The sequence below is a fragment of the Heterocephalus glaber genome, unplaced genomic scaffold, assembly GCF_053883595.1.
Source record: "Heterocephalus glaber isolate CG9 unplaced genomic scaffold, H.glaber_assembly_v1.0 deba00001509, whole genome shotgun sequence".
Taxonomy (NCBI): domain Eukaryota; kingdom Metazoa; phylum Chordata; class Mammalia; order Rodentia; family Bathyergidae; genus Heterocephalus; species Heterocephalus glaber.
This window is the reverse complement of record NW_028258325.1, coordinates 34,173,525-34,201,286: the sequence shown is the minus strand read 5'-3', so window position 1 is coordinate 34,201,286 and position 27,762 is coordinate 34,173,525. Positions and strand designations below refer to the sequence as shown.

The 27,762-nt window shown below is 41.2% G+C and overlaps 1 protein-coding gene across 12 annotated transcripts in view; it reads right to left on the bottom strand.

The window, feature by feature from the left end:
- Positions 1–27,762, bottom strand: part of Limch1 (LIM and calponin homology domains 1) — a 329,430-nt gene that overhangs the window by 174,300 nt on the left and 127,368 nt on the right. For all 12 annotated transcript variants that reach the window (XM_021262418.2, XM_087187511.1, XM_087187515.1 and 9 more), the window contains one exon: positions 26,420–26,490. In XM_021262418.2, the coding sequence (XP_021118077.1) occupies positions 26,420–26,490 (71 nt within the window). Of the gene's footprint in view, positions 1–26,419; positions 26,491–27,762 lie in introns of those variants that run through there.

The following is a 27,762-nucleotide window of genomic DNA, read 5'->3' as shown; positions in this document are numbered from 1 at the left end:
AAGCTATCCAAGAATGGAAATACATTTCCATTGTATCAAATCTCTGAGATTTAGGGAGTTGTTAGTCATAGCACCTAATACCACCTCAACTAGCACAACTTTTCTGAAGGGCTTTTTCCAATAAAAATGAGCCCTACATTGGCAAACTGTATCCAAGAAAATTCTGTCCCCAAATGCAAAATTAAATCCACTTTCTACTGGGATGGCAGCAGAAAAGTAGAACTAAAATTTGTGGAATTGTAAGCAAATGAACTAATATTTATTTCATGTATTTTTCTAAGGAAATAACTCCTCACGTGTCACTTCTATTGTTAGTACTAAAAATTTTAACACCAAAGAAATAATCAATAAGGATGCAAAGAAACAAAGCATTTCTACAAAGCACTTGGAATCCTTTTGATTTATTTTTTATCTCTCTCACAGACTATCTTTTGCATGACCACCCCTGCTGCCTGAAAATTATGGCATTTGGGGACTAGAAGAGGTCTAAAAATCAAATCAAATAATCTAGATAAGGAAACAGTCACTCAGTGAGGTCAAGATCTGAAGTCGGAGCTCCTGAGTAGCAGAGTTGAGATTAAAAACTCAAGTTCCTTAATGTGAAATAGGAAGAAAAGGTTCAAAGGGGAAGGGGAAGTGGGAGGGGTAGGGGAAAGGAATAAATACAAGAAAAGGAAAAACATGGAAACAAAGTCTTTGTAAATAGGGAGGGGTAGAGGGGTTGAAGGGAGCTCAGGGGAATGTGGGGAAAAAAAAGAACCAAGATATATCATGTAAAACAGGTACAAATTCCTAATGATGCATGTCATCATACTATATACCTAAAATGTACCAATAAAGTTAATGAATAATAATTTTTAAAACTCAGGTTCCTAAATCTGAGCGGAAAACTTTCCTTTTACTTTTTGCATTTTAAAAAGTTTGCAGCCCTCAGCCCTTGCCAACTTACCCAACCTGCCCATGGCACCCACACTGACCACTTACAGATCCTGGCTTTGGTGAAGCTCTATCCTTCCTCCAATAACTTTTGTCTCCTAAAGCCCACAGAGTGCTACCTAAATGCCTTCACCTGATAATAAAGCCTGCTTACCTCCAAACTGCCTTTCCAAGCATGCTTCCCACTCAAGGCCTGCCCTGCTTTTATAAGCTACCATGTTAAAATGACACGTGATCAGTGAACTGTGAGAGCTGGTGACACAGAATTTAGTATAACCAAATAAAACAGAGACGGAAGTTACTCTGACACAGGCAATGATGTATGTGATCATCATTGTGCTATGTAGTAATTATGCACAAATGATCGTAATTAGCATTTCTTTTGCACAGCTAAAACCCAGTTATTGCTGGGTTTGCTGTCAGGGGGGTAGAGGAAAAACTAGGCGAACGGAATTGTAGCACTGAAGTCTCCCTGTGCAATACGGAGTGGGGTAAGCAGCCTGCTCCCAGGTGCCACCACCTCTTCCGCAAGCAGTTCTCAGAACCGAGGGCTCCAGGACTGGGATCCCTAAAGCTCTGAGAGCAGCAGGAGCCTGCGGAGACAAAGATCTGGGTTCCGAGTCCCAACCTAGTTCACTAGGCAGTTATATAACTATTCAGCTTGTGTGAGCCTCAGTTTCCCCCTCTACAAACTAGGGACAAAAATACCTCCCAGTCATAATGTAAGAATGTGAAGTAAAATTCTGTACATAACATGCTTGGCACAGGCCAGGTGTGGACAGGATTCGTAAAGGGCAGGCCCTAAGCCACTCCCTCCAAGCAAATGCCACCCAGCAGGGGGATGTCTGACATGTCAAGTAGGGCTCCTTTCCCCTCCTGAGGTTCCTGCCTGGAGGGAGGGAAATAAGGTGAGAAGAGGTTGTGCCAGTCCTTGTGGAAGGCAGCCCCCAGGGCTCTGGATGGCAGCAAAAGCTGGGATGCTGCAAAGGGGAGGCCATCAGGAGGCTGGGAACAAACCCCACTGTCACTGCACCCAGAGCTGGCACTGGCTCTGCTTTTTGCGGAAGTCTCCCTGTCCTTAACTCTCTCCAAGGCGCCTCTCTTTTCCCCTCACTTGCCATCAGGGTGGCGGGGATGAGCTCAGGGCTGCAGAGATCATGGGTCCTGGAAAGAGGAGGGAGGTTGGCTGCTCACATGCCCAGGAAGAACTGCGTCTCCTTCCTATTCGGTCAGCACATTGTTTGCACACCTTGACCCCACACAGCGATGCCCAGACTGGCTCACGGGACCGGGTCCTACAGTGGGCCCCAGGCAGTCCTGGACAGGGAAGGCATCACAGAGGGTGCTGTGTGGAACCCAGCCTTGTGGGGAAGCAGCTTTCGTGTGCTAAATGAATGATAGGAGGAGAACTTGGGAAACGTGGGTGTGACAACCAAAGGTGTAAACTGAGGGTGGACAGAGAATGATATGGGTGCTAAGCAGCTCTGCTCACTCTTTTCATTCTTGTTCTTTTCTTTTTTCTTTTTTTTTTTCCAGCACTGGGCATTGAACACAGGGCTTTTGCCTGGGCCACATCCCTAGGTCTTTTAAAATGTTTTTATTTTGAGACAGGCTAAGTTGCTAAGTTGCCCAGGCTGGGTTTAAACTTGTGATCCCCCTGCCTGAGCCCCCTGGAATTTGGGGATTACAGGTGTGTGCCACCCCACCCAGCTGTTATTCACATATTTATGTTTGGTGCATAGCAAACAGCAATCAAAGTGTCCACTACCACCAGGGGTAATTTTCTTGAATACACACCTAAGCCCACTGTTGTTCCATGTAGAAACGAGGCTGCTGCTTGTTGTCTGGTGCAGGTTGCTGAAACTCCCTAAAGTGGTCTTTTATGAAGTGACTTACTTCTCATCTTTGGTCTCCCCCACCTCATACTTGTCCTAGGCTCTGGGCCACAGCACGCAAAGACCTTTCACATAGCTATGTCTTTTCACATGCTTGCTGCTTCTTTGGGGCCTACCTTTCCCACAGGTCTCCCTAGGTTCCTTCGTGACCAACCAAACTCCTACTCATCCTTCAAAAGCCAGCTTAAATGTGGCTTCATTGAACCATTCTCTTGGTACACACTATATGTCTAGTCACTTTCCTTGTTGCTGGGACAAAATACCAGACACCCACAACTTAAAGAAGGGGAGATATACTTTGGCTCACGTTTCTGAAGTTCCAGTCCATGTTGGCTGGCTCCAACTTTGAAACAGCATGGCAGAAGGTCCTACACGGAGGAAAGCTGCTCCTGTCATGGCAGCTTGGAAGCAGCACATAAAGTGACTGAGGAAGGGAGATACACCTCTCCAGGTCACACCCCAGTGACCTGCCTCTCAACCAGACCCCACCTCCTAATATCACATTTAACTCTAGCAGCGCCATGATTCAATCACCTTTCAAAAGCTCTGCTTTGGAGTGCATGAGACTTGGGGGGACATCCAGAGAGAAACCATAGCTCCAAATCTCCCATCTCCAGGTCCCCAAACTCTCCAGCCTTCCTACTGACCACAAATCTCAGGAACTGTACATGTTCCCCTTCAGGCCAGGAGTTAATCCTCTCTGTACACTCAGCAACCTGTGTTGTCAGTCACATCTGAGTTATCCTCTTAGGATCAAGATTAAGTTGAGTTTAAGCAGCCACATCATAAATGGACCCTCTAATGGGCTTCTAGTTCATTGGTGCCAGTAACAATTTCATCAGGTTCCTGTGGGTCTGTGGGGGAAGGTGTGGGACTAGTGAAATTGTCCTCTTCTCTCTCGAGGACAGTGGCACTGGGTGGCCCCAAAGGAGAGAGTAAAGTGTATGGATTCTTCTTTCTGGATGCCTCACAGAGGACACAAATGGGAGGGGCAGGGTGGGAAACGACGTGGCCACCTCCCCTCAGGCTACCTTGCAGGTGAGCAGGAGAAACATAAAGTGCAGTTCTCGCTGGAGCAGTGGAGAAGCTGCTCCTGTGATCAGAGGCTCTGGTAAGGGAAGACTTAAAGGTCAAGCGCAGCCTCTTCAATCATGCTATACAAGGAACTGTGAGCAGCAACAAAGCCAGTCAGTGTCTAAACAGTGACGTCACTCGCTGCCCCATTGCACAGCCTTGCTTTGTCTAATGCTATTCTTCCTGATCTTAATGAATGTGACTCTCTTTACATTTTATTTTTGTGGTTTTCTTTACATTTTTCTGGCAGTAGATAGACTATAAATGCAATTTATCTACAGAGCATTCTCATCATGAAGTTTTCAAATATGAGCAGCACATTACAATACCATACTAGTACTTCTAGAAAGGAACAAAATGACATCGGACTCTTCTAAATGACATTTTAGACATCTTAAAGCAAATATTTTAAACCCCATTGTGTGTGCTTTTATGTTTTAATAACTTGAGATATAATTCCCATATAATTCACCTGTATAGAATGTCTTTTCTGTACAGTCACAGGATTATGTAACCATCACTAAAAACTAACTTTAGTTTCTCTTCCACTAAAAGAAACCCCAAACCCATTAGCCTCCCTCCCCCTCTTCCCCACCCACAACCTCAAGCCCTTAGAAGCCATTAATCCACTTTCTGTCTCTCCAGATTTGCCTAGTCTGGATATTTTATAAAAATGGGATCGTATAATGTGATTTTTTTGTGACTGGTTTCTTTCATTTAGCATAATGTTATCAAGGTTCAACCACATCATAGTACATACTATTACTTCATTACTCTTTCATTTCAAATCAGTTGCATCCTACAGATACACCACATTTTACCTATCCATTCATTGCTTAATGGACATTAAAATGATTCCACCTTTGGGCTATTATGAATTATGATGCCAGAATATGTGTGTAGAAGGTTTTACTTGGATGTGTGTTTTCATTTCTCCTAGGCATGTACTTAGGATCTAACTATTGGATAATATGATCTGTAATGTTCACCCTTTTGAGATATTACCAAAGTGTTTTCCAAAGTGGCTGCAGCATTTTATAATCCTACAAGCACCACATAAATGTTCTCATTTCTCTACATCCAGGCCACACTTATTATTGCTTTCTTTTGCTCTTGTTTAGTACAGCCTCTCTAGTGAGTATGTAGTGGCATATCATTATGATTTTGGTTTGCTTTTCTCTAAAGATGATGAGCATCTTTTCATGTGCTTATTGACCATTGTGCAGCCATCTTAGAGAAATGTCTACTCAGATCTTTTGTCCATTTTTTAAATTAGGTTGTTTATCTTTTTGTAATTGAGTTTAAAGAGTTCTTTATATATTCTGGATATCAGCCCCTTATCAGATATACAATTTGGAAATATTTTTCCCATTCTGTGGGTTGGAGATGATATCATTTTCAGGACAAAATTTTTAATTTTAGTCAAGTATAATTTATCATTTTTTCTTTTATCACTTCTATTTTAATATTATACATAAAAAACTATTGCCTAATCCAAGATCCAAAGATTCACTCTTACGTTTTGTAGTTTTACCTCTTATATTTAGGCCTACGGTCCATTCTGAGTTAACATAGAATAGTTTTAATAAACATTTATTGGTAAGTTATAAACATGTTAACTTCAAAAATATTAATTTTGAAGGCATCTTCATTCTGCTCATCCTCCCTTCAAAAGTTTGCTTCGTGTCTTCCCTGGGCAACAACCATTAAACATATAAGGACAAGTGAGTCACGCCCTAGGCTGGATCGAGCATATCCAACAAAGGCCCCTGCTCTCCAGCTTGGCACTGCTGGGAGGTGATGGAAATTCGAAATGGGGTCTCATGAGAGGTCTCCGGGTCACTAGTGCCGCAGCCTTGAAGGCAATGTTGGACTCTGGCCCCTCTTCTCCTTTCTTCCACATCCTGGCCACAAAGTTAATAAACTTCCTCTGCCACGTGCTCCCACTGTGATGGGAGCACCTGGGTACACAGGGGACTGAATTCAGACTGCAGTGATGGAAACACCTTAGTGGAGGGAATAGTGCCCTGTCTGTGTTTTGAGGATGCAGGGAGTTGGTCGTGGCAAGAAGGAGAGCACTGTGGGTGGCTGGAATGCAGCGCAGCAAAGCTGTGGGGTGGGGAAGTGAGAGAAGGCCATGACAAAGGTCATCCTGGGACCAGTGCACAGGAACAGTACAGAGAAGCTAAACAGAAACATTGTACCCAGGCAATGAGGGACAAAGGTGCCTGGCAAAGGAGCTTGGATCATGTCCTGCCCGGTGGGAAGGGGGGACTAGGCCTGACAAAGCCATGTTCAGAAATGTTAGCTTTCCAGCGGAGTCCACAGTGGTTTAAAGAGAAGCAGGCACCAGACTTCGTGTTCTCATTCACTCTTTCTTCCCTCTAATATAAAGAATGAAGTCTACTTCTGCAGTTAGCATTAAAGAGAACATACTTCTAAACTAGGCTCTTGGTAGTCTATTAAGAAACGGGCCTCTCCTGTGGGTGACCAAAGGAAACACAAGAAGGGATGAGGCAGGAATTCCACACACTTCATTGTGGGGAGCCAGCCCACCCAGCCTAGCGGCCCTTGAGAAGCAATCAAAAAATGAATTATTAAGGAAATACAATTAGGGCGGTACTAAATCCTCTTCAATCCAAGCAAAGCCTAATCCAGCACAGAACCCCACAGGCAGGCAGTGGAGCAGTCCAGCTTCCCTCCTATCCCACAAGCACTCCTTATTTAAAACAGCTGTTACATATTTTTTAAAGTCAATCGATCATTCTAATAAATGTTGATTAAATTTGTTCAGAAGAGATATGAAGCTGTGATTTAAGCCAGCAGAAGTCTAATATTTACGAAGGTCCCAACTGATAGGATAAAGGAAATCACTGCACTTCTAGGGAAATGGTTCCTGAATGGTAATTATGCTAAAATAAATTTCAAAAACATTTTTGGAAAGCATCAAAACAAACTCTATAAATGCCCTACTGGATCTGTGTCCTATAAAACTGTATTAAGAGAAAAGAAGTTGTGACAAGGATTACATCATTTTAAGTGGACATAATATTAACAAAAATGGATGAATCTGAGAATGTTTCAAGTGGGAGATGCTTAAGTGCACACAAGAGCTCCCCAAGAAGACACTGTAACTGATGCCTAAAGACCCATTTGAATGGGAGCAGTGTCCCCCACTGTGCTAAGAGACCTTCCTTTGAGTAGAAACCAAGGGCTATTTATTTGGTGAGATTCAAAAAAAGCAATACTCCGGGTCCATTCTGCTCATTATGAGAGTCCTACACACTGGCCTTCCATGTTCTCCATCTCTGTCTCTTTCCTAAAGAAGGCTGTTGGGTGATACTCAGTCTTTGCCTAAGTCCCCACTTAAGCCAGGCCAGTCTCCAACAAAAAGCAGCTTTTCACAGGGGATCTTTAAAAACAACAACAAAAAAGGAGTGGGTTGAAATGTCCTCACTGGAATTTAAAGGCTTAATGAGTCTTGGTGTCTTGGTGCCAAAAAGCGGGAGACTAGCCAAGGCAGTGGGGCCAACTGTGATTTGGCAGAAAGACAAGACAGAAACCTACATAGAGGGCTTATCTAATTCTCCCAGCCTGCTAAGGCCAAAATCAGTAACAGCAAAAGTACTCAACTTTGTTGACATTTGACTGAGAATCTGGGTTGGAGAAAAAGCTGTAGACAAGTTCCAAGACAAACTGTGTGCCACCACCTGGGGTCTCCATCTAATCAACTACCAAATTGGAGATCCAGATTGTTCACCTACCAGGGTAGCTGTGAAGATTAAGTAAGAGATGGGTTTGTGAGCACTGAAAACAGCAATGGTGTTCAGAAGACAGCAGTCTAAAGAGATCATACATCTGAGTTAGCAGAGAACAGTCCAAGAGCGTACTTGTTTCAGTGTCTCATCTGGTTAACAATGTCTCAACAATGTCTTGGTTTGAACAACAAACTCTATGGCCATTCTACTAATAAGTTGTTGGGTCATGCTAATCTCATCTCCTTTCAGTGGTTCAGAAAAATATTGCATGTATATTTTATATTTCCTAAAGTGTCTGAAAACAAGCCTACTTAGATAATGCAAAAACATGAAACAGATCTAAAATCCATTATGTGAAAGTGTGATCAGTTGACTGGTAATTCTCAGAGGTGGGTGTTAATTGACAAAGGTCTCCAGGACCTCCTTCTACCACAGCAACAGTTTGCTCAACCTGACTTTGGTAGGGAAAACGCAATACAGGAGACCCTCATCTTCTCAAAGGTCTTAGGAACCTTGGTTTCCATGACATCACACTTCCTTAGGGTTCCCCTCATCTTTCTGATAGGTCTTTTGCTAGATTCTTTTCCTACCCCTGAAACAAGAGAAAGACTTCCTCAAACTGAGACTTTGCTCTAGACTGTTGTAGTTCACAGCTTAACTGATGGCTCACCAAACTAACTTACTCAAGTAAGTTAGATCCATCATCTCTCCCCTCAACTCCAGGCCTTAATCTCAGCAGCCCATAAGTGCTTCTGGGTGGATAATTTATATCTTACTCTTGACCTTTCTAAACTGAAATCATGACCTTTCTGAACACACAGAGGACCTTTTCCAGCTGTGACAAAACCTGAACCCTGCAGTTTGTCAGTAACAACTGAAACACCAAAGTTATTTTTCAATCTTTAGATCATCACACTCTACCAGCCCTGCTGATTTCTTTGAAATTCTCATTTCTATTGCTCTAGGGATCAAATCTAAAAACCTTATGACTTGGAAGGCCCCATATAATCTTGCTTCTCTCTGTTTCCTCTTCCCATCCACCCTGATCTCACTCCCTTGTTTTCTACATTTTTGCTAAACAAGTCTACCTGCAATTCTTCCAATACACATGACTTTCTCCTGTCTTAGAACTTCAGATATGTCATTCTTTCAGCCTAGAGTATGTTGATTTTTTACTTTTATCTCTCTTGGAAAAAGAAGAATTTCTATTCTTCATTCAGGTCTACACTGAAATGTTGTTTCCTCAAGGGAAAATGAGGTTTGTACCCATATGGAGTCAACTTTGGAGTCCAAATCTGACCAACAACCCCACTCTCAGCCCAGCCTCACTGCATGACTTTATTGTAAAGTGTCACCATCTTTATTTAGAATGAATGGCCACATTTGCAAGTGGTTTCTCCAAATGATTCACTGAGTAAAGGAAGAGCAAGGCCTCTCCTATCAGGAACTCTCCTCTGTGTACACCAAACATGGCACTCATTTCTAACTCCACACCTGTCCTGCTGTTGTCCCTGTGGAGGATGCTCCAATATTGTGATTTATAACATAAGATGTATATTTCTTTATCTTCTTCCCTGGCTTCAAGCACAGAGTGCCTAAAACCCTTGTAACATCCTAAGCAATGGGGATGCTAAGTATACCTTTTGTTCAAATATTTGGTCTTCGACCTTGGTTGCTGGTGCAGAGCTCTTAATCCCCTGGGATTTCCTGGGTGACAGGAGCATCTTTTACTCTAATGTGCCAACCTGTAGTGGGGTGCCAGATGAAGGGTGGCCACTAGAATGACCAAGCCTAATGAGAAGCTTGAAAGAGAAGGGAAGAGAAGCCAGAGATGGCGTTAATAACCAAGCAGGCCCAAGTGTTGAAGCCTCCATAAATTCCCTGAACTGTGGGATCTGGAGAGACTCTGGGTGGCTGAATGTGGAGATATTTGGAGGGTGCTCCATGCCCCTTGCCCCATACCTTTCCCTGTACCTCTCTCCTATTTGGCTCTTCATCTGTATCCTTGATCATATCCTTTATAATAAACCAGTAAATGTAAAGAGTTTCTCTAAATTCTGTAAGCCAATTCAGCAAATGATTAAATCCAAGAAGGCAGTCATAAGAACCTTCAATTTGTGGCCAAGCTGGACAAAAGTTGTAGGTAAGTTGGGGACCTACTACTTGTGACTGGCACCTGGAGTGGGGTATCATCCTATGGGGAAGAAACATGAGCCTGTGGGGTCTGCACTAGGTTTAGTTGGTAGTGAGATTCAGTTAAACTATAGGACACCCAGGTGATGCAGGAAAATTGGTCGGTCCATAGAAGGAAAAGTCCACACATTTTGGTGACCAAAAGTGTTGTCAAAGTAAAAAGTGTAAGTTTGTTTCTGCTACAATTTGTTTTTCTTGTACTGAGGACTGAACTCAGGGAGTTGGCACTGAGCTATATCCCCAGCCTCTCTCTTTTATTTTGAGACATCAAATTGCCTAGGCTGCACTCAAACTTGTGATCCTCCTACCTCAGCCTCCCAGAATGCTGGTATCACAATTGTGTGCCACCGGGCCCAACCCTATAAAAATATTTTGTCTTTCCCTCAGCATATTCTTTAATAAAATTCAATTGATATAACATCTTCCCCCAAACTGCGGCCCATACCACCACAATATCCCCATGTAACTTTTTATTAAATCTTAAAGATTAAATCATGTTCATTTTTGCATTTATTCCTGCACTGGTTTACACTGTAACTTAAGGGCTTTGAATGTGTATCCAACGTCCAAGGACACTATCACACTTCTAAAGCTCATGTTTTTACTTTCCCTTTCTATGATCCTGGTACCTACTCTGTTGCTGTGTTACACATGGATCATATCCAACAAGTCCTTCATGGGATACGACATCGCCACACAAAGCTACTCCATCAACCCCAACCCATCTTTAAAGCCTAGTGTCACACCACACCTCAAGCTGAAATCATGTTAAGAATCCAAGACAAGTCTTCCTGCTTAGAACATGCAGCTCATTTATCAGTGGTGATATAAACCAATGCTTGCCAACAGATTTCTTATCTTCAGAAAGCTATTTCGGCAACATAAGAATTGAGGCAAAAATCCACTAAGACATTCTTTACCAGTCACTCATTTGCAGATTAACATACTCAGACTTGACATTCCATGAAAATGCGCCTGCAAAATAAAACCCATAAGTTCAGCTTTATGACTCTTAGGGAGAGGAAAATTGTGATGGGGAATCTTATAATTAGAGAAAACAAGTACACTGTTCTTTGGTCTTTTGGTTTTCAGGTATAGGTCTTGTTCTTCACATAAAATATGTGGGGGAGGAGATGGGAGAAAGAGGAGGAGAGAGCATGAGAAAGGAAGAAGCAAAGAATAAAAGAGAAAATAATATTGACTGATATGGGGAGAAAGTTAAAGGTAGTCACTGAAGCTCAGGTCACTGAGGCGCAGATTTTATTACTGGATCTCAATTTATTCAACAAGTGTAACCGTTTATTATGAGCCAGACTGGTGTCTAGTGAGAGATATACAACATAGAATGTATCTTCAAGAAGCTCTGGTTCTGGTGCAGGAAGCAGACGTGGGCACAGAGGTAGAGTCAGGCAATAATGCTAGGGGGCAGTTGGGTACCGGAGCTTAGAAGCCACAGAGGCATCCACCAAAGCTGTCTGCAGGGTTCTGGAACAGCTTCCCAGAGAAAGAAGCCACAGCAGACTGGAGAGAGTGGGAGGAAATGAAATCAGTGCACAGGTCAAGGTTACTATTTTCAAAACAATCACTCTGGGCTCCAAGCTCTGCAGCCAAAGTTCATTATTCACAGATGATCAAGCTTGTAAGGGACGCAAAGTTTCTTGCCCAGTTTTTGATCACAAGGTAGACAGAAGCTAGAAAGTAAAATCCAAATTCCTTGATCCTGAGGGTTACTGGCAGCCTAAGGGAGAGAGCCGATGGGTGCTCAGTGACACAAAGTTGCACTATGTCACAGTCACGGTGGACTTTTGACCTAGTCCCATTGACAATAATGAGAACAGCTAATGGCACAGAGTGCCAAGTGAGAACCAGATACTGCGCTGAGCACTCTGCTGTATTTTCTCTCTGGAGGCTCCCTGGGACCTTATGAGGTAGTAATTTCCCCATTACATAAATGAAGGGCAAAAGTTAGACATTTAAGTGGCTGCTACATTCCAAACATTGAGCAAAGACTATTTTCAATCATTTAAGCCCCAGAATAACCCTTTGAGTTAGGTGCAGTTATTACCCCTTTTTATAGATGACTAAACTAGGACTCAGAGCAATTAGGCAACCTGCCTAAGGACACACTGGAGGAAAATCTAGAATTTGGTCCATCGATTAGGTTAAATGAAACTACATCACGTGATTTTTTGTTTTTATTTTGTCTACAAACACAACAGTGTCCGAAGGCATCAAGGGAACACTTGCAAAGTCCATTGCCCTCCTGCTGTATTCTTTTGTAAAAGGGTATGTTAGCTTTTGTTAAACCTATATTCTTGGATAGTAAGAAAAAGAAAGAAAAGGGTTGGGGTAAGGATGGAAATCAAACCACAAAAGAAAAGAGACAGGGTAAGAAAAATAGTGTATTCACACACTGAAATTTGGCTTTGCATTTCTAGATGGTCAAGGTACCAAGGGCCCATACACACTGCAAGGAAGCATTTGGAAATCTAAGGTGGCTTTGGGTTGTTCTCATGACCGTGAGGCACTACTGGCTGAAAGCAGCAGCGCTAAAGAGGCAAAACATCTGCAATGGGTAGATCTGCTCAGAAGCAACAAGGAATTGTTCTTAAGATGACAGTACATACCCGAGGAGACCCACGAGCTCATCAGATTCACAATCCACCTGTGAATCTAGGATGTTTGCATCTCCACAGGGAGCCCATCAACTGGGGCTTCCCAGATTTCCTTCAAGACATGATTAAGGGAACAACAGGAAACTCAGGAAGAGAGACGTTAGGATTAATGCCAGAGAAGCAAACATGGCCCCTGAGCCTGGATAGAAATGGTCTCAGGTATGCAGAGACAGCTCTTGAGATGAGGACAGCACTGGAAGGCAGGGGCTTTGGTCAGGAGGCAGCACATGGCCATGAGGAGAAACCCAGTTGAAAGCCCCAATGCTCCCACTCATGGAGAATCAGGTGTCAAGTTATTTGGGAGGCGGTACTGTAAATCAAAAGGAAGAAGTATAGCTTGGCATACATGCCGGTAATCCCAGATACTCAGGAGGCTGAGGCAAGAGGATTGTGAGTTCAAAGCCACCTTGGGCAATTTAGCAAGACCCTGTCTCAAAATAAAAAATAAAGAACAGCTGGAGATGTAGCTCAGCACTTTCTGGGTTCAGTCCCCAGAACCAAAAACAAATATAAAAAAAGAAAGTACAGACCGCTCAGAGGACCACACATCTAAGGCTTGGTATGAGAGGTGTCACTGGTAGGCAGGTCACCATGTCTTTGTGACTTCAAGTGCCCCAAGGCAGCAGGTTAGAGACATGGCTGTGGCCACAGCAGTAACACAAGGACACCAGGAGAAAAATAGCAGGTACTGGGTATATCAGCCCAGTTCCCTGTTAAACTAACATAACAAGGCCAAGAGTAGCTTTCGCCCAGCGTCTCCGAGCTGAGAGCCGTGGTGGCTACGGGCAGCTGAGACATGGGTGGAAACAGAGGGGGACCTGAGCCTGGCAGTGGGGATTGAACCCAGTGCCTTGTGCATGCCAGGTTTATGATCAGCACTGCCTCCAGCCACAGAGAGTCTGTATCTGTGCTCTAGTCACATGGTGACAAGGACTGTGGTGAAAGTCAACCTGACCACTGACTGTTGAGGTCCTGAGTCACGTGGAAGACACCGAATCACCCCACTGCAGACAGGCAGCCACTTGGTTCCACACTACAAAGATGCAGAGGACACCAGACCACCAGACCAAGGCGCTAACAGCCCCCCAACCCAGTTGAAATGAGAAAACACAAAAATAAGTCTCAAAACCAGACTTCCAGATCACCTACAGCAACCCCAAAGGGAAATGAGATGGAACACTCTGATACTCAACCACCTGGACCCACTCAACTGGCAACAAAAGGGGATCTGGAAAAAATGAAATCAGAAATAATTTCTCAGATAACAAGAGAAATTGTGCCCCTAGTGCAAGACATGATTAATAAATCTAGAGAGCTCAGGAACATGATGGAATCCAAACATAAGAAACAAATGGAATCCATAAAACAGATGCAAATAGATTTCCAGGACATGAAAAACTCCATTGAAAGTCTACACAGCAGAATGAGCCAATGTGAGGACAGAATTTCAGAAATAGAAGATAAGATTGCAATTAGTGACCAGGAAAAGAAAAATTGCTTCAAAATTATAAGGGAACATGAGAAATCAATCCAGCAGTTGCTAGATGATGCAAAGAAGAGTAACATAAGACTGATTGGGCTCAATAAAGAAACAGGAGAGAGTGGAGATGACATAAAAATCTCTTCACAGAAATAATGGCAGAAAACTTCCCAAGCAGGGGAAAAGAGCTTGACATACAGATAAGTGAGGCATATAGGACTCCAAATAGCCTTGATCAAAAAAAATCTACACATAGGCATATAATTGTTAAGATTCCAGAAACACAACAGAAGAACAAAGTTCTCCAAGCAGTCAGAGAAAAGAAACAAATCACATACAAAGGAAAGCCCATCAGAATCACAGCAGACTTCTCAACACAAACCATCAAGGCAAGAGGAGCTTGGAGTGACATATTCCAAGCCCTAAAAGAAAACAGCCTCCAACCCAGATTGATGTACCCTGCAAAACTATCTTTCAAAATGGATGGAGAAGTAAGATACTTTCATGACAAAGAGCACCTTAGGAACTTCATGAATACCAAACCAGCACTCCAAAGAATTTTACACAATAGCCTAGGAACAGACATTGAGGATCACAACCCCAGGAAGCAAAGCAGAATGAACCCATCTGGCATGACAAGAAATTAAATGGAAAGGGGGAGAACACAACAAAAAGAAAAAGTCATGTCAATGACAAGTCAATACGTTTCACTTATAACCATCAACGTTAATGGTCTCAATTCACCAATCAAAAGAAATAGACTGGCAGAATGGGTCAAGAAGCAAAATCCAACAATATGCTGCATACAAGAAACATACTTCATTCAAAAGGAAACTCATAGACTGAAAGTTAAAGGGTGGAAAACAATACTACATGTGACAGGAACGTGAAAAAAAGCAGGAGTAGCTATCCTCTTGGCAGATCAAGTAGATTTCAAACCAACACTGATTAAGAGAGATGAAGAAGGACACTACATCCTTGTAAAGGGAAGAATCCAAGAGGAAGAGATGACAATCATAAATATCTATGCACCAAACACTAGTGCACCCAACTATATAAAACAAATACTAACAGTCATGAAAAGTCATATATGCACTAATACAATTGTAGTGGGGGACCTCAACACCCCACTGTCACAAATAGATAGATCAACTAGACTAAAAATAAGTAATGAAATACTAGAACTCAATCGAACTCTTGAACAAATGAACTGAACAGATGTTTACAGAGTCTTCCACCCCACAAAATCAGAATACACATTCTTCTCAGCTGCACATGGGTCATTCTCCAAAATAGACCACATACTCACACATAGAACATGTTTAAGTAAGGGCAGAGGAATTGAAGTTATCACTTGTACATTATCAGACCATAGTGCAATGAAATTGGAGATCCATAGCAAAAGAAACTCAAAAAATTTCATAAACACATGGAAATTGAACAACACACTTCTGAATAACCAATGGGTCACAGAGGAAATTAAAGAAGAAATCAGACAGTTCCTTCAATTAAATGACAAGGACAATACAACATATCGGAATATATGGGACACAATGAAAGCTGTCTTACGAGGGAAATTCATAGCAGTGAATAAGCATATTAGGAAAACAGAATGAGCCCATTTAAACAACCTGATGCTGAATCTCAAGCTTCTAGAAAAAGAAGAGCAGGACAAACCCAAAGTTCATATAAGGGAGGAAATTATAAAGATCAGAGGTGAAATCAATGGAATGGAGACTAAGAGAATGATATAAAAAATCAATGAAGCCAAGAGTTGGTTCTTTGAAAGAATCAACAAAATTGACAAACCCTTAGCCAACCTTGTCAGAAAAAGGAAAGAAAAGGCCCAAATCCATGCAAGTAGGAATGAAAAGGGTGAAAAGACAACAGACCCAGCAGAAATCCAGAGGATCATCAATACCTACTTCCAGAACCTATATGCCAATAAGATGGACAACACAGAAGAAATGGACAGATTCCTAGATACATATGAATTACCAAAGTTGAACGAAGAAGACCTAAAAATTCTAAACAACCCAATATCAACCAATGAAAATGAAAATGTAATTAAAAACTTACCAACTAAGAAAAGCCCGGTCCCTGATGGCTTCACTGCTGAATTCTACAAGACATTTAAAGAGGAACTGCTGCCACTACTGTTTAAACTCTTCAGTGAAACTGAAAGGGAAGCGATACTCCCAAATTCCTTCCTGGAAGCAAGCATCACCTTGATCCCCAAAGCAGAGAAAGACCCAACTGAAAAAGAGAATTATAGGCCAAACTCACTAATGAACATAGATGCAAAAATCCTTAATAAGATAATGGCAAACAGAATGCAGAAGGTCATCAAGAAGATCATACACCCTGATCAAGTGGGATTCATCCCAGGGATGCAGGGATGGTTTAATATATGAAAATCAATTAATGTAATACACTATATCAATAGAGAAAAGGACAAAAACCATATGATTATCTCCATAGGCACAGAAAAAGCATTTGACAAAATCCAACATGCATTTATGATAAAAACCCTACAAAAACTTGGAATAGATGGTCTCTACCTCAAAGTGATAGAAGCCATCTATGAAAAACCAACAGCCAATATGATACTAAATGGTCAAAAACTGAAATTCTTCACACTCAAGTCAGGAACAAGACAAGGATGGCCACTATCACCACTCTTGTTCAATATAGTTCTGGAAACTTTAGCCATAGCAATTAGACAAGAGAAAGAAATAAAAGGAATAAAGATAGGTAATGAAGAAGTCAAATTGTCATTATTTGCAGATGACATGATACTCTATATAGAAGACCCCAGGAACTCCACCAAAAGTCTTCTAGACTTAATAACAAAATTCAGTCAAGTAGCTGGTTACAAGGTCAACACACAAAAATCAATAGCTTTCCTCTACACAAATGACAGACTCACTGAGAGAGAAATAGGGCAAATAATTCCTTTCACAATAGCATCCAAAAAACTGAAATACCTAGGAATCATCCTAATGAAAGAAATCAAAGACCTCTTCTTTGAAAACTATGGCACTCTGAAAAGAGAGATTGAAGATGATATCAGAAAATGGACAGACATCCCCTGCTCCTGGGTAGGAAGGATTAATAGGGTGAAAATGGCCATACTTCCAAAACTGCTATATAGATTCAATTCAATTCCAATTGACATCCTAGCAGTATACTTCACAGACCTTGAGAAAACAATTCAAAAATTCATTTGGAACAAGAAGAGACCCAGAATAGCAAAAGCAATTCTAGGTAACAGAGACATGGCAGGGGGTATCACAATCCCCAACTTGAAACTCTACTACAAAGCTACTGTGATAAAAACAGCATGGTACTGGCAAAGAAACAGACTTGAGGACCAGTGGAACAGATTAGAAGATGCAGAAACAACCCCAGACACACTCAGCCATCTCATCTTCGACAAAGGAGCCAAACACCCTCACTGGAGGAAAGATAGCCTCTTTAATAAATGGTGCTGGAAAAATTGGGCTTCAACTTGCCAAAGATTAAATCTAGACCTGTATCTCTGACCATGCACTAAACTAAAATCAAAATGGATTAAAGATCTAAATATTCAAATAGAAACTCTGAACCAGTTGGAACAGAGGTTAGGTAGAACCCTTGAAGACATTGGTGTAGGAAAAGATTTTATGAACAAAACCTCAGTTGCCCATGAACTAGCACAAACAATCAACAAATGGGATCTCTTCTTATTAAAAGGCTTCTGCACAGCAAGAGAAACCACCAGCAGTGTGAAGAGACAACCCACAATGTGGGAAAAAATCTTCACCTGCTCTTCCTCAGGCAAAGGTCTACTATCTCGAATCTATAAAGAACTTCAAAAGATCAGACCTCCCAAATTTAAAGACCCAATCCAAAAATGGGCAGCTGAAATGAACAGACATTTCTCAGATAAAGAAGTAGAAATAGCAAATAAATACATGAAAAAATGTGCAACATCACTTGTCATTCGAGAGATGCAAATGAAAACAACGCTGAGATTCCACTTCACTCCAGAAAGAATGGCTGCTATCATGAAATCAACCAGTAACAAATGCTGGCAGGGCTGTGGGGAAAGAGGAGCCCTGCTCCACTGCTGGTGGGAGTGTAGACTGGTGCAAGCACTGTGGAAATCAGTATGGAGATACCTCAAAGAACTAGGACTGGAAGTCCCATTTGACCCCGCTATTCCACTGCTAGGGATCTTCCCCAAAGAATTAAAAGAATCATACCACAGTGATATATGTGCACCCATGTTCATAGCAGCACAGTTTGTAATAGCAAAAACTTGGAAACAGCCTAAATGCCCATCAACTGGAGACTGGATAAAGAAAATGTGGTTTTTTTTTATAAAATGGAGTACTACTCAGCCATAAAAAATGAGAAATTAGAGACATTTATAGCTAAGTGGATGCACATTGAGGCAATACTCTTAAGTGAAATAAATAGGACACAGATGTGCAAATACCAAATAGTTTCTCTGGTGTGAGAAACTGAAAGTGTAAATAAGGACTAAATGTATAATAGGTCATGTGAAATAGGAAGAAAAGGGGCAAAGGGGAAGGAAGTGGGAGGGCTAGGGGAAAGGGTAGAAGGGAATGAGATTAATATGAGAAAATGGAAAAATAGGAACAAAATCTTTGTAAATAGGGAGGAATGGAGGGGTTGAAGGGAGGGCTGGGCAAGGGTGAAAAATAAGAACCAAGAGAGACTATGTAAAGGTGCAAATTTCCAATGATGAATGTCATTATATTGTATACCTAAAATGTACCAATGATTAGAATGAATAATTGATAATGTAAAAGAAGAAGAAATGGTCCTAAGGGGTAGGGGTAGTGGGAGGGGCAGGGGAAAGGAAAGAAGGGAAAGGAAAAATGATGAGAAATGGAAAAAATGGAAATGAAGTCTTTGTAAATAGGGAAGTGTGGAGGGCATGAAGGGAGGACTAGGAATGGGGAAAAAATAAGAACCAAGATGCATTATGTAAAGGTCCAATTCCCAATGAGAAATGTAATTGTGTTGTATACCTACAATGTACCAATAAAAGAATTTAATACAAAAAAAAGAAAAAAAAGAGTAGCTGAAGGCAAAGTGCAGTCATTATCTAAAGGCTGAGGGAACAGGCCTAAAGGACAGAGTCTGTTTCTTGGAAGAGAGACTCTTCCCTGGCAAGCCCCTGGAGATTCCTGTAGCCTCCATGTTACCTCACCCTCTCTATGGTTTTAAGAGAAGAGAGCTGAAGGAATGAACTCCAACAAGCAAGTGCCATTCCTCCAAGAACATACCCCATATAAGTCTACCTCAGGCCACAGTGACACCGTATAAAGCACATCCCCACTGTTTTAAGCCCACCTCTACTTTACTAGAATGCTGTGAGTTCTGGTTGGGGTAAGAGTCCCTCAGTGGGTATCTGTTCATTTTGTTGGCCCAGTCGCCATTCTTCCTTCTTCAATAACAGCTTTTCAGTTTTCATTTGAGGCATTCTCCTTCCCCAACTCTCTAGTCGTGTCAAGAGGTTGTGAGGTGGGGCAACATGGACAGTGCCCACCTCCTCCCTGGCTCCTCCAGAGGGCAAATCCAAACCTGGCCATTAATTCCAAGATGCCACAGGAGTTCATGAAGAGGAGGTAGCAGGATTCCACTATAATTACTCTGAGAATCTTTTTTTTTTCCTGCTAGATTTGCAAAGCTAGTATAATGTAAACTGGGAGCTAATGGTGGCCAAATTTGTCATCACATGGGAAAAACTTACCCAAAGACAAAGACAAAGAGAAGAAAGCAGAGGTAAGAGATGGATGATACATAGGTCGACGGGTGGACACATGGGTTGGCCAGCAGGTAAACAATGTGCAGATGACATTGTTCGAGCACAGGTACAGTCAGGCCTGCAGCTGCCATGAGTATATATGATTTACTTCTATGCTTATGCACATGAACCAACCACTTTCCGTTTTTGTCCAAAATGGTTTGAGCTGCATTTTTATCACTGGAAACTACAAAAAATTCTCACTAGAAAACTCCAGCTCTCCTCCCCTAACCCCCTAAAAGTCCCACAATGCAGTGATTAAATGTAGAAGATATTTTTTCCATATATCTACAGGTAGCAAAAACCCAAGTGAGACAAGAATTACAGGGTAGGAAGGATAAAGTTGTCATTGATGTCAACCCCTTGCTTCTAGATTAATATTTGCACTGCACATTACCCAAACGAATTAATTTGTTTTCTATTGTTTTCTGTATTCAGTAATTGTACTTTATCTTAAGCAGATTTTTCCAGTTATGCTCATTTATACTTACAGGCAAAAATGTAGAGAAGACTGTCCAGTGTCTACAATGACTCCAGAAAAATGTGAAATATTTCAAAGAATTACCTCCAAAGGGGGAGGGAGGGGGAGCAGAAGAAAGAAGAAAACCCAAGAATACCTGTGCCTCATTACAGTGTGTGTGGTAGTGAGACAACTCATCCCTTAAGGTTCATCGGTTCTTGGTTTCACACATCAAGCAACACCCAAAAGTGAGGAAACCTCTTCACCCTCCTCAGCCAAGGATGCCATTGTATGTTTGTGAGTAGAAACAGGACTTTTATACAGCTCTGGTCAAAACACATAGGATTGGTAAAGGCTCTGGAGTTCATTTCCTTGAGAATCTTGCAAAGAATATTTTAGATAAAATGAAACTGGTAAGCCATTAGCAGGCTCATTCAAGTTCACATAGGTCTAAAATAATCTTAGGAAAAATAATCTTTAGTACAACTAAGTTAAAATACTGAAGGACCTTTATCGATCTTACCCATGCCTGTACTTTTCTCAAGAGTAAAGAAAACTCACAATGGTCATTAATGGACCCTCTTTTGGGGGTTTCTACGCAAATCCTTAGTGATGTTACCCAGAAGCCACCATTTTCTAAAGGTATCCTCTCTCTCCATGTCCTCACTGGAACCCTCTTCATCCTGAAGGTTTGCCCAGTAAAGGAATATTGGTGAATCTGCATGAACATTGGCCAGTGCAGAGCATCTGACTGCCACAGGTAAATATTGAGATAAATCAAGAATCAGAGGATAACAGGTCAGGCATGGTGAAGCACTCCCGAAATCCCAGCTACACAGGAGGGTTATAAATTTGAACCCAACCTGGGATATATAGCAAGACTCTGTCTTGAGGTTAAAAAATAAAATAAAAGTAAAAGGGGTAGGGGATGTAACTCAGTATTCCCCAGGTTCAATCCCCATAGTGAAAAAAAACTGGAACATAGCAAAACAAGTTCCAGTATGAGCTAACTACCTATCCAAACACAAAAGCTTTAAAAATCTATTCTCTAGTAAGGCTTTAAAATCTTAGATATTCTATATTCCAGATTCATTTTTAAAACAAGCTGCTATTATCACTTAACTTGTTCCCTCTCTATAGAGATTGCTTTTTAAATTGCTTTTTAAATTAAGAGGAGCATGAAGAGAGTGCTGATGGATTATTGCTTATTGAATATAAAGGATTCCATGATTATATCACGATACTCAACAAAAAAGAAAGAGAAAAGAAAAATTCCTCTAAAGGAGACATAAGAATGCCAGTGAAAAAATACAGAAAAAATAGAATTAGAGAATCACTATTTGCAGCAAGTATTACCAATGCCTACTAAATCCACTGGGTGGAAGATTTTGGGATATCAAGTTATTCTGCTAGTCCCAGAATAACTTTTACAGATTACAAAGAAGATGCATCCTAAGAAAGCGTATATTTGGAAGACATCACCATAATCAATTATCAGTCATAACACTGCTGGTAAGGGGACAAGCTATCAAGAACATGGCACAATCACTCATGTGGTACTCTTGCCAATACTGTCTAATCTGAATTCATTCATGAGGGAACAATTAGAAAAACCCAAATGTAAGATGTTCTATAAAATAACTGATTTGGAACTTTCAGAAGTGTTAATGTCATGAAAGACACAAACAGCTGTACCAAGGTTCAAGTATAGGAGCCTGAAGAGAAATGATAACCAAATGCAATGTGTAATCTTTGATTGTGTTCTACATTTTTAAAAATCAGGAGAAATGACATTACTGAGGACACCAGGAACACTTAACCATGGACTTTACATTAGACATCACTATATTATTGCTAAATATCTTGAAGGGTTATGTAGGAAGATGTCCCTGCATTTAGGAGATACATGCTGTGGCATTTAGGAGTAGAACTTCATTAATGTCTGCATCTTACTTTCAAATGGTTCAGGAAAAGAGGCATATATGCATGAATAAATAGAGCACATATAACCAAATGAGAACAATTCATGTATGCAGGTGCAGGATATGTGGGCATTCCTTATATATTTTATTCTTGTAAATTTTCTATAAATTTGAAATTACTTAGATAAAAAGTTGTGGAGAAAACTTGTAAAGAAACTCCTGAGTGAATCTTTCGTAAAAAGTTATTCCATTACCCAAATAACATGATGCCAAACTCAATTACTTAACCTTACAAGAATAAACAATTTACATCTAAAATTAATTCCATAGCCCTTTGGGCTGGTCAAGTTTCCCTGTAAAGAACCAGACAGCATACATTTTAGGGTTTTGTGAGGCATATATTTGCTCTTGTTTTATTTAATTTTGTTTACAACCCTTTAAAAATGTAAAAGCCATTCCTGGCAAGAAGGCCAGTACAAAAATGGGCCAAAGGCCATAATTTGCCAACCTCTTATCTAGATGTAATTCCACAGAGTTCTATCTAAACAATAACATCATTCAGGAAAAATGGCAGAGACTCTCTTTCTGGAATTATCTCTAGACAATCTAGTTCGGGTGAGGTGGTAGAAGGCAATCCTCAGCCACTTCCTCCTGGCAGCAGCTTCTTTAGGAACTGGCTATCTTTAGTATATTTTTTACCCTTAAGTCCTCAAGACCACAGTGCAGTATTTGGTTAATATTTCTAACAGCATGACACTTGTCATATGTTTGCATTTCTGTCACATCGTGCTCTGACCTTTTATTAAACTCTCAGCAGAGGGTTCACATCATTTGAGCATTACATGGACAACTTTCACTTTACTGACTTAGCAGAAATAACAGGAAGAGTGAGTACTGAGAGAAAAGCATTTATTATAATTCTGTGAGGCACATGTTGGCTATGTTAGACTTCCTATTATTTACTGTAAGTTATATATTGATGCATAAGTGCCACACACAGTACAGGGTCACATATACAAAGCCATGCAATCAAAGATCTCCCAGGGAGGTTCTGATGCACTTATTTCCCATCTCACATGCAGCCTGGAGGTGCCCGTCTTCTCTCTTCTGTCTCCAGTCATTACCCAGGTGCCCTGCTCTCCTTTACCTCCATTAGGTTTTGAGGAAAACCGAAAGCCCTGCATCCTCTGCAGCCCACAGCCTGCTCTCCTTCAGCTCTCCTGCACCCTCACTCATAGCAACCTGACTTCTCATCTCAACAGGGACCACCACGCCCTTGATGCTCACATTTTCCCCGGAACAGCAACTCCATGCCGTCTTCTTCCCCCTCTGCCCTGCAGAGACGCGATGTTTTTTCCTGTGCACTGCCCTCTCCCCATACTCTTAGTTTTGTGGCACACATCTCTCACTCCACCCCCACTCCTCAACCTCTTGCTTTTCTCTCTCATAAAAACCCAATTCTAGAAACAGGACGGGAGCCAAAGCTATGGAATTAAATCTTTCTTATTTGTGTGACCTTAGCCAAGTTATCTAATCCTCTGTGCCTCAGTTCCTTCCTCTGTAAAATGGGTTTAACAATAGCACCTTCCAGGCTACGGGGAAGTTTGAATCCAGGCTAATAAAAGGGAGGCCAGAAGCTAGACTCAGAAAATACCTTTCTGTTTGATAAGAGCTAGGAGATGTTTTCAGACTCAAAAACAACCCAAGGCATTGGGTGAGCAATGAGCATGGGGTCTGGACACAGTTGCAACAAACACTGTCAGTGGATCCAACCTGGATGAAAAGATGACAGAAAAGTAAACACCCACTAAATACTGCCTGTGGATTTGCCAGTGGGTCATGCAAGGCACCAAAGGAGCTTCTATTTTGAATAACACAGAGCTGGAATCTTCTGAATAGATTTTTTTTAAAGAATGCTATGTAGTATGAAAACCCCACTCTAAGGAGAGCTGAACTGTTAAATTTAAAACTTTGAAATTACTCAGTTCTTATGTCTCAATGCTGCAGTACAGGTGGGAGCTATGAGGTAGAACTCCTCCTTCAGCAGCATCCACTGAACTCTAACATACCAGGAAGTCTGATCCCCCATGGTTAGAGGACCTAGGCAATAACTCACTTGTCTTGGGTTTTGTCCTCGTACCCAGACAGCGTGTCCTCCAGGTGACCCAGCGTCCTCAGCTTCATCGTCAGGCTGTCAGCAGTCCAAGTCCTTTCTTTATCTCAAGAAGCTCCTGACCATCATGGGTGACTGTATCATTCTCACCACGTACTTCCTAATCACAGCCTAAATCTAAACCCCACATTTCCATCCCAACAGCCTAGCATTTACTACTGTGTGTGTAAAAGGCCCATTCATGGGTAGTGCCCCTGTACACACAGGGAGACTCTAGCCTCTAACTTGGCATCTTTGGTCAGGAAAGAAGACACATTTTGTGTGTAAATTCCTCTGGATCCATGGCTTTGTCTTCAAGTGAATCCAAAGCCAGGTAGGCAATAATCACCCCAGACAGATTTATTAATAGGAATATAGTGGAAAGGTAGATGCCTACAAGAATCTGTGGAATAAACAGGTGAATCAAAACTGGTACCAAAGATCTACTTGATCTGAGATCTGACAGCATGGCCAAATAAATGAGATCAGCTCCCGGCAGTCTGTTGTCAGGAGAGAGCTGAGCCCAGAAGCATCAGAGGAAAAACACAGAATGGAAGCCTTTGAAGCCTCACCTATGGTCAGGAGGTGCTGAGCTAATTACAGCTTACCTCCAGGTGGGCTCTGATCTGCACATAGAGGGCAGAGAGGAGCTGAGGAAGAACAGTAGGAGAAGTGTGGGAGACTCCATAGAAACAGGATGTGCACACAGCAGTTGGAGGACAGCAATTTTTCTTTGAACAATAAAAGGCAGTGGAAAGGTAGGGAAAATGCTGACATGGACAGTGTTGAAAAGTTCTGCAAAATAAACATTTATAAAGCACGGTACATTCTTTCAAAATACTGTACCCATTATTCTGTTGATGTTCACAAAAAGCCTGTGAAATGGAGTACAGATTTATTATCACCATTTAAGGAAAAAGAAGATACTCAAGAAGGTTAAAGACTTGAGAGGGGAAGTAAGGGCTCGAGATTTCAGTTTTCAGGCTCTAAAATCCGTGCTTTTCCGTCTACATCAAACCAATAACCAAATTTTCATCAAAATAAATCCATTCTGCAATTCCATTTATGTAAGGTTGAAGAGAAGGTGAAAGAACTGCGACGGTGAAAGAAATCAGAACAGCTTATCTCCGGGGCGTTGAGACTCAACAGGAAGGGCTATGAAGAGCATTGTTTTACATCTTCATTAGGGTGTAAGTTGCACACACGTATACATTTTTGAAAATCCATCAAGTCACACATAATTAGGAGCAACATATTTCACTGTATGTACATCTAAATAAAGCAAAAATCAGTACCCAAATTACTGAACCTATTCAATAAATCCAAATTTTGAAACCTTGAAGTTTCTGTCCAAATAATCACTAAATACTAAGGCTTATTTTGTGTTGAGAACTACTTCATAGAAAGCTCTCCCTTCTGTCACAGCAGTGATCTGCAACAGAGCCTAACTTCAAAACAAAAGTTAAACACGGCAGTTATTATCCACATATGTACTTCACCAGCAGCGCAAACTATTCATGTTCAAAATCCATCTGTGAAAGTGGGTGAGGAATGTCACCTGGTACGCTTTTAAGATGTGTAAGTGTGAAAGGCACTGTTTTCATTTGGTGCAAGGTGGCTTTGTTGGGAGTCTTGAACAGAGAGAAAAAGTTCCTACTTTGTCACAATTAGGTCCACATTCTTACAATCACCTGGGCCCAAATTCCTTCACAGTAAAAGCTGGTGGGAGCCCATAGCAGCTACCACATACATCCTCCTTCTCTATCTTGTTGGCAGTCACCGAGGTCCCCCACTCCATATTATACACTAAGACTCCTTCATCTACTTGTGTTTGTTGCTGAACCCAGTGATTTTGTTGAGTTTCATATCTAAACTGTGAATAAATTAAAAATTAAAAACTAGGCTGCCGGGTTCCACTGCCTGCCTCACAAGTGCAAGGTTCCGAGTTCAATCCCCAGTACAAAAAAAAAAATTAAAAACTAGGAGCTTTACAAACTGAACAGTACTGGAAAAGCTGCTGGAAAAAATCTAATGGAATATAAGTTATACTTACTCGCAGAGAAGGATTCCATTTTCTAAACCAGTCCGAAAATCTTTATCACCAAAACTTCTGCCAGTTACTTGCTGGAAAAGAAGAAAAAGAGCATAAATTTTTATTTTTCAATTAGAACATTCAATATTTTTAAAAATATTCACAACCTTGAAAAAATTGGTGGCATTCCAAGAATGAGGAAAATCTGTTAAGCCTTAATTTCCTTTCCATGTGTAGCTTTGCCTAGATCAGCTAAAGTTAAATTTAGCCCACTTCTTTTGGAGCTCTTTTCCTATCTGGTGCTTTATAAAAATCTGTTTGTCCTGATAAGGATATGTTACTTGGCGGTGGGGGGGGGGGGCGGAATTTGACCACAGTAAGTCAAGGCCACGGGCTCTTCCATCAGAGACTCCAACCCACACACTATCAGGGAGCCCAAGAAAAGCACCTGCCTGAGGATAAAGTCTTGATTTACTTAAACCTCAGAGAGTTAGGGGAGGACAGATGCAGATCTGTAACCTTGAGAGACTAGCATAGAGACCTGAAGGTAAGGCCGCATTCATAAATAGCAGAGTGAGAAAGAGAAAACCCAAAAGCTAGGAAAGAATAATTGTCAGACAACACTGAACTGGTGGCCATTTGTGGTCCTCCGGCTCTCAGCTACAACTGGGGCATCAGGGAGACATTCGTTCATTCATTTGTTCATTCAATAAATTCTTATTCAGCACTACAAAATACCAGGTAAGTAGGCATACTATGAACTCAAGGAAACTCCTAACATGGCAAAATAAAAAGTTACCACTAATAGCCAATAAAAGAAATAAAACTGAACCATAGAAAACAGCATAGAAAGCAAAAGGGCAAAAAATAAGAGTACCCATAATGAACAGGAAAAGAGGACAAAGAACAGATGGAACAAATAAAACAAATAGATTATAGACTTAGGCCTAACCATATCAATAATCACATTACATATAAATTACCTACCAGCCCCAATTAAAAGACAGAGATTATCAGATTGGTTCAAAAAGTGAGACCTAACTATGCCTACAAATAAATGTGCACAATAGTAACATAAGCAGAGAGTGATAGAGTCAAAAGAACAGTGGGAGGGCTGGCTACATAGCCTCATGGTAGAGCACTTTTCTAGCATACATGAGGACCTAGGTTTGATCTCCAGTACTGCAAAAAAGAAAGACAAAGAGAGAGGAAGTAAAAGGATACATCATCCAAGCACCTAATCATAACAGAGCTGCAGTGGCTATATTCACATCAGACAAAGAAATTTCAGAACATCAAATAATATCAAGGATATAGTCATTGCACAATGATAAAAGGGTTAGCGGATCAGGAAGACATAACAA